We start from the raw sequence: 7,961 nt of genomic DNA, 5'->3' as shown, positions 1-7,961 counted from the left end.
CCTTTCCCAAATGATAACACAGGGGTGATAAAGAACACAAGAAGCAGTTTATTATCTATTTACTAAGGAGCAAACCTAATATCTGATGGTATGAACCTCTTGTGTTGTAAATCATGACAGAGTTACTCTGGGTAAGTGCATAGAGAATCAGGCCTAAAATCCCCACAGATGTTTTCAAATGTAAAGCCAGATATTTTGTGTTACTAAAGTGAAAAACTCTAGCTTGAAGCAATGTGTTCTTCTTTCAAAACAGGTAAAACAAGAACGAGAGAGAAGTACCGAGTGGTTTACACAGATCACCAGAGATTAGAATTAGAGAAGGAGTTTCATTACAACAGATACATTACAATCAGGAGGAAGTCTGAACTTGCTGCAAACCTAAGACTTTCCGAGAGACAGGTAGAGTATGGATCACCCATCCAGGCTTTCCTTTGAATTTATGATTGCTGATGAGGAGATAACTGTATGGTTAAGAATACAGAAATGTTAATGCCTCAAGTAACCCAACAGTGCACTGAGTTCCCTTTGCAGTAGAACCCAAACCAGAGCTGTGCAATAGCCCAGGAAATGCAAACACCAACTTTTTCCCATTCCCAGAACACAAGTTAAGCCACATCACCAAAATCCTGCCCGGATTTCTCTCTGGGCAGTGGTAGCAGGGAGAATTTCTTGCTGAACTTTCTAAAGGAGGAGTCCTGGTTCTGCTGAAGTCAATGGGAATTCCATAAAACAAATCCAACAAGGTCGGTCTTAGCGGAGATGGAAGTGATGAGCTCAAGTATGTTCAGGACACTTGAAGGGTTTTGTTCTCTTGGCTGCCTTGTGCCTTTTGTTAAAGATTTCCTACATACGTGCTACTCCTTGCTCCTGCCCCATTTCCTCCCCTCCAAATTCCTCTTCTGTTCCCAGAAGATAAATCAAAACACAATCCCATGATTAGGCCTGATTCACTATTGTTTTATGGGCTCTGCTGAGCAGGAATTAAAACCAACCCAGCTGTAGCACTGTCCATCCGACTTGAACCTGTCTCACACAGCACACGCTGAGCTTACAGAAGTGGAGAAGCAAACACCCATTTTGCAAATATTTCTCAATCTGCTGCTGAATGCCAGGATTTAATTATTGAAAATTAAAATTATTTCAGCCAGGTATAAAAAATACACGATGTGTCTTTTTGCTGGCTGTTAAAACATTAATAACTTGACTTAATTGTGCTGAATTTGAATATTATGACTCTGCATCTATAAACAACCAGTGGTATTTACTTGAAAATTCCTAGTTCAGTGATAATTCCTGATGAATGTTTTTGTTAGTGTATTTGAGGAGGTGAAACAAAAATATGTGTTCTATTTTTTTGTCATATATTGGGGAAACTTGGCAACAGCTTTTGCAATATTTCTTCTTCATCATCATCATCATCATCATCAATATATCGAGAACAAAACGAATTCCAGTTCATACAACCTACATCTCTGAAGTGTTTTTAAAAATGTAAGATTAAGTAAAAAACACCTGATAGACTCCCAGCACCACCCTTTTGTACAAATTAAACAGCTCCATCCTATGAGCATGACTGAACACACACTGTCCTGCCCCAAGCTCCTCTGCACACCACCTGAAATCTGAATTGATTTTCTGGAAAAGCTTTTTTTCTGCCTCTGCCAAAATTCAAAATTCCTGGGAAGGAATATCTCAAAAGGACAAAGAACAATCATTTCAACAAGGAAGGAAAGATGCAATATCTAATTAAAAAAAAAAGGCAAAGTGAAGCATTGTTAACATAGGAAGGATACAGAAATAAAGGAGATGATGAGGATGAGAAAGAAGAGAGAAAAATCAGACTTCAGGGGAAGAGAGATTTGCATGGAAAAAAGAATTGAAAGGAAAGAGGGCAACAGGTGAAGAACAAGTCAGACAGATGCAACTGGCCCTGTTAGCTTTTAGTCTGACATTACAGACCTGTTCTTACTTGGACTTATTTGATAATTGGCACATGACCCTGAAGTGCCTACTGATTTCTCTTTGGATCTCTGCTGCAGATCTGCTTCCCTAGTTTAACAACAAACCAGAAAAAACATCAATTCACAGGCAGGTAAGAACACTGAAGCCAGATGGTAATTCTGAAATGTTGGTTTAGTTTTTAGACTGTTTCATCTTTTCATACATTTTGGCAAATGTATGAGAGAAGCTGGATTATGTCTGCACAATGAGAATGCAAGAGATCTGAGAGGACTTGAGACTGGTTTAATGGAACATAATTTGGTACTGAAATGATACTCCAGAACTAAGGCAACAAAAGGAACTGCCAAACATCTCAGATGGCAGCCCTGCTTAAGAGACCTGGTTTGAATTTACACAGGCTTTGCATGTATTTGAATCCTTCAGCTGTAAAATGGAATAATAATGCCTCAAGGAGAGGCACACTGAGACTGTCACAGAGTCCTTAAGATGTTTTGTTGGGCTTCACCAGTGGTTTTCTTTTAAAACACAACCTGGTAGCCACAGGTGTTATCACCTCTCACTGTTTTACCTCCGTTCCAATCATTATTCTCTTTGCCTTTCTAGTTTCTAGCAAAAAATAACTGAACAGACCAGTATTTCTCAGCAAAATATTGATTTTTTTTCTCTGGGTTATAGAAAATGGTGACAGAAGTGTTTCCTTTGCTGTCTGAACAAGGAAACACAACAAACCTGAATGAGGTAGCTTGACTTATTACACTGACTAGACATGATCCAGAGCCACTTCCAAGGATAAACAGCTGGAGTGCACAGCTCTAAAGCCATCCCTGGGGATTCACATCCAAGCCAGTCCAGTTACCACAGAACATTTCACACCTTAACAAGTTCTGAGGTATTTTCAACTGACCATTACTCACCTTCAGCTCACATCCTCACTTGTTCCACCCTGATCAAGACCTATCTTTAACAGGTCCTTCATTCCTTCCCAAAGGTGGCTGTGTGCCTGCAACAGAGCAGGGACACTGGTGGCACTGGACCATGTGGGAAGCAGCAGCAGATTCTGGCTCCATCTACAAATGAAGTAGAAGGCACTCAGCTATTCAGGCACTGCTAATGTAATATTTTGAATTAATGTTGTGTATCACTGGTGAAATTCTGCTAAGAAGTGAATTTCCCCTGGCTTGCATGCTGGAGCTCATCAGTTAATGTGCAGCATCCAAGCAGGAAAGCTTTTGTGCCTCAGTTTATAGGCCAGGAGCAGATTTTGGCTTGCCCTGACTAGGGCATACAGTTTTCAATGCAACAACACTCTTGGATCATTTTGGCCATCACTAGGACACATGAGAATCTGTTCTGTTAGATTTTGTTTCAAAAAATTAAATAAATCAAAGCTCATTCCATAAAGAAATAACTCTGAACTAAAAACAAAATTCATTTTTTATCAAGCTATTACTAAATATTTTATTACCAGATAGGAAAGATTACCTGTATGACAAACAAGCAAACAGCTCTCTTGTCTCAGTTCGTCATTGCCTTTCTCAGTGGTCCTCATGCCACTGATTTTCCCTATGATTCTGTGACTAAATACACAAAGGACCACATTGCACTCTGGTAGCAACTGAAAACAATTTTCCTCTGCTCCTCTGCAGGTGAAAATCTGGTTCCAGAACCGCAGAGCTAAAGAGAGAAAATTAATGAAGAAGAAAATTACTCACTTTGATGGCAGCAATCTCGGCTCTCTGCAGAGTGACTCTGGCTCCGTGAGCCCGATGCCAGTTCCTGACCCACAGACTCATTCGGAAATGCCCAGTTCTTTATTCCCCGCGCCGCCGCCTCCCCCTGCTGCTCTCCCCATGAGTGGCTTGCAGCACAGCGGGACCCTGCAGCAGGTGGTGGCCTCGCAGTGAGGCTGCGGGGGAGCCACGGTGGCACCGAGCCCACGGACCCAGTACCGGAGCACTACAGGACCCAGGGGGGGTCCCCAGCGTGACACAGCCTGGGGCACACAAGCTTCAAGTACAGTAAACCAAGAGCCACCTGCCAGGTGTGCGGCACAGCGCGAGTTCCCAAGGGCATTGGAACTGCAGCAGTCCCTCGGGAAGAGGATGCCTGTGCCACAAGGCAAGGAGCCCTCCGGCCTGGGAGCAGCTGGGGAGGCACGGGGAGGGAGAGCCCAGGAGCAGACACAGCCACTTGTTCCACTGCAGACACAAAAAAAGCACAAAACTTGCCCCAGGCAATCAACCCCACACTGCTGAGGCAGCTGTACCGAGTGTCTGTCCCTCACCCCCAGGAAAGAGAATATTCCTGCTCCTTTGATCTCCACACAGGTTCCATGTACTGATCCCATTTGTGGATTTGACACATGCATCTTGATAAATGCAAACCTGGCTGATGTGTTTTGACCCACTTGATGGAAAGCCTGGAGCCAGGTGGTTGCACTCACTACATGTTAAGGGCAAAGGTCAGGGATGAGCTTTTTGGAATTTTTGGGGGTTTGACAGGTATGCTTTCCAATGCTCCATCCATCCACTGGTATAAACAGGCACTCTTCAGTCTTACTATAAACGTTTTGAAAGCATTCAGGAATTGTGAATCTTGGCCCATTCTTGGACAAAGAAAATTCATGTCAGATTCATTTTGGGTCCTAAGAGAGAGCAAAGCAGGGGAGAAATCCTTTTAAAAAGTACAAGTATTTTGAAAAGTGACTATATCTCATGAGACAGCAGAGCCCATGGATAAAGACGCAATAATTGCATTCAAACAATTTTAAATCTGGTCCAGTTTTATGAGTTATTGTGACATTAATAAAATTTGAAAAGCCAAATTAATAGAAGACAAAGCAAACAAAATACTTCACTTAAAATTAAGCTCTCAGCATTTTTCATGTGGGTCTCAATTTCTGAAGGGCTGATCCCTTCCACATTTAGCAGCATTTGGTAGGCAATCAGTACTTAAGAATAATCTGAATACTTACTTCCCAATATGATTCCCAATGTGCAAACCTTTTGTCTGCAAAGGGAAAATTTTTAGAGCACATGAGTGATTTGGGAATTTATACCCTCTTTGTCCAAAGCAGTTCAGAAATTTAGGAAGCCTATCCTCAGGAATTTCCATCAAGGAATCCCCTGAAATCTCTCTGTCACTGTTGCAAACAAGACTTAGGAGCATTAAGTCATTTAGGCACTACATTCTTGGGTTTGAGCTTTAATTATAACAAATAGTACTATTAGAGCATCAAAATGTTGGTAATGTGAAATTACTTTGTATATACAGAATTAAAATAAATGCCTTTTTTCATAACCATTTTGCAATGTGGTATCAGCTACTGCAGCAAGTGAACCTGCAGATTTTCATGATTAGTCTGTTCTGGAATTGCAATATCAAATTTAAAAGAAGGGTGATGTAAAAGAGTTTAGAAAAATTAGAGGAGCATAGGAAGAGCAGGATGTTTCAGGGAGCTGGCAGCTTTCACTATTTCGTAATTTTATTTATCATTTTGTTTGCAAGAAGGACAGTGCTAAACAAAGGTAGAGTTCGACTTGAAATGGAGAAGGTACATTGTAAAATTCCCACTCATTCCTGTCACAGTGGTGCTCCATTTGCTGGCAACAGCACAGGTAACACAGGGCAGAGGAAGAAGCTGCAACTCAAAGTTCAGCAACAGAAAGTCTCCAACTGATTTCCACATGGTAGGAAAAGAGGAGCATGACACAGAGCACATGGGAACAAAAGGGATTTCCCATCCGCATCAATGAGCACTGCAACCAAACTGCTCTCCCAAAAGAGAGCCATTGGATCTACCCAAAAGAGGAACCCACTGGAAATACACAGCACAGCCATGGTGCTGGCAGAGGGAAATGATAGAGGTTTCATTCACAAATACACAGATATTTAACTTAACAGAGACTGGAAAAGCTTCAACAGGAAAAGCATCCTCACACTGGCCAACTAAACAGAATTCTGCTTGCAGACTAGAGAAAAACCAATAAAAATTCCAGATTTAGACTTTCAAAAGGTAAGAATACAGAGGGAAACTTTGTCTTTTGCACTGATATACAATAAATTAAGATCTAGTTCTAGCTACATGATCAGAAGCCTGGCCCCAGGGTTCTGCAGAATCAAGTGCACAGCTACCTATTTTAATCACATTTTCATGACACAGCCTAATTTTGCATTAACATTTCTAAAAGGAAAAAAGTGCTTCAAGGAAGAACTTTAAGAAATCTGTCTGAACACAACTTCTTTCTCTTTAAAATTATTCAAACATCATTCAAAGCAAGGGGGATCTGGCAGAACGACCTGGTTTATCTTGTTTACATGTAGAAGAGTTATTGAGGAAGATAAGTGACCACTTTGAAGATCTGCCTCATTTCTGCTCCAGTTTGCTGAAAGCATGCTTGCTATAGGTTGCTATGTGTTTCCAATCAGAAGTTGTTAAGTACACAAAATAAGGCTGGATTTTATTTGCAGAAGCACATGTTCAAAGGTTAACATTTATTGCTCCAAAAGCAGTATCTATAAACCAGGGCAATACCTTAGAGATTATTAACCTTCTAGTTATGCCAGTGGCTGTTTCAAGTAGTTCAATTTTTTTTTTGGTAAGAATGCCCAGCAATCTCTCCAGTTAAGTATTTCCAATGGGTTCTAATCCTTTAAACAGTTGCCCACCAAACCCCAAAGGAAGTGATTTTTCTCTAAGAAGCTTGTGCAGTGCTGTTAACTTGCTGTACTCTGTCCAAATAAAAATAAGAGAGACAGAAAATTGCAGACAAATCAACTGAAATTATTTGGGTCCAGCACTGTGGGTTATGAAATACTGGTGCCATCCTCAGGCTAATACTCACTTTCTTCCTGACTTTGGGTATATCAAATAACTCATCACTTTTATCACATCTGAAAACTCAGGACACTAAAGCAGAGTACTGTGAAGATTGATTGGTTGTTAGGGAAGCGCCTTGAAGAAGAAAAGCATACCTTAGGCTACATCACAGGAATATCTAAGCCCTTAATCCTAATTGTGATTAAAAGAACTACCAAGGAATATCCAATTTTCAGAGGAATTCACTAAACTTTAGACCCCATTTTCCAGCAAGAATTGTGATCTATATGATACAAAAAAATCAAGCAGTAGAGCAAAGAGCCCCTTCTACCAAATCTTCTTGCAACTAAGCAAAATATACAATTCAAAATGATATTTCTAAAACAAAATCTTCAATTATTGCTTAGAGGTTATGCAATCATTAGGGTACAGAGGAGAGAGCATCAAGTATGTGACACCTTCTACCCAAGGAGGAGATTCAAAGATATATGTTAATTGTGGATGTTACCATAAAAATTAAAAAGCAGATTCCTTCTTTAGCTCCTTTATTTTGTTTGCTGGGGCAGTCCAGGGGCACTGAAATGACACGTCCCTGCAAATGACTCACATTTCAGATGGCACTGGATGTTAGTTGGACACAAAATTATGCAAAACTCATCAGGTAAAGAAATAGGCACAGATTTTATGATGAAAATGTTTGCCAGCTGTTTTCATACCCAAAGAGCACAAATTCTTGCAATTCTCTAAAAAAACCTGCTCTTAAATGTCTCACAATAAATGGAGAGGATTAATTAAGGACCAGGATGCTCTTTGTTGTCTCAGCCACAACAAACAGTCCCTCTAAAGTGGGAGAGCTTTACATGGGCAGTAATCCCAGAGATAAATGTGTGGGGCAGAAATGCCAGGCTGCCAGCACCGTAAAGCTGCGGGTGCCAGGCAAAGAGGGAAGGCAATTGATTCCTTTGTTACCTCCTGCAAGAAACCCCACACCAAATGACACCTGGAGGATTCACAGGGAGCACCCAACAGTCCCACCCAGCTACACCTGGGCAGGATAGAACTTCCTGCACTGCTCAGGAAGGAACGAAATCGATGGCAGTAGAGGATTTGCTGTTCCTTTTCATGGTTCTGCTAAAGAATTGATTTACCCTGGGGTTCACACACAGGCTCTGTAACTCCT

General features: G+C 41.1%; 1 protein-coding gene and 1 long non-coding RNA gene across 2 annotated transcripts in view; one reads left to right on the top strand and one right to left on the bottom strand.

The window, feature by feature from the left end:
* LOC108447455 overlaps positions 1-3,667 on the bottom strand; it is a 10,545-nt gene extending 6,878 nt beyond the window's left edge. Inside the window, exons 1-2 of the long non-coding RNA XR_001863022.1 lie at positions 3,445-3,667; positions 2,877-3,029 (exon numbers count right to left, since the gene is read on the bottom strand). This is a non-coding gene — a long non-coding RNA (uncharacterized LOC108447455). The remainder of the gene's footprint in view (positions 1-2,876; positions 3,030-3,444) is intronic.
* LOC103617931 (homeobox protein CDX-1) overlaps positions 1-5,343 on the top strand; it is a 15,534-nt gene extending 10,191 nt beyond the window's left edge. Inside the window, exons 2-3 of the mRNA XM_008636282.2 lie at positions 254-399; positions 3,609-5,343. Of these exons, the coding sequence (XP_008634504.1) occupies positions 254-399; positions 3,609-3,866 (404 nt within the window). The 3' untranslated portion in view covers positions 3,867-5,343. The remainder of the gene's footprint in view (positions 1-253; positions 400-3,608) is intronic.
* The last annotated feature ends 2,618 nt before the right edge of the window (positions 5,344-7,961 follow it).

This window comes from Corvus brachyrhynchos, unplaced genomic scaffold (genome assembly GCF_000691975.1).
Source record: "Corvus brachyrhynchos isolate BGI_N302 unplaced genomic scaffold, ASM69197v1 scaffold346, whole genome shotgun sequence".
Taxonomy (NCBI): domain Eukaryota; kingdom Metazoa; phylum Chordata; class Aves; order Passeriformes; family Corvidae; genus Corvus; species Corvus brachyrhynchos.
Note: the sequence above shows the minus strand (reverse complement) of the source record. Positions and strands in the feature narration are given on the sequence as shown.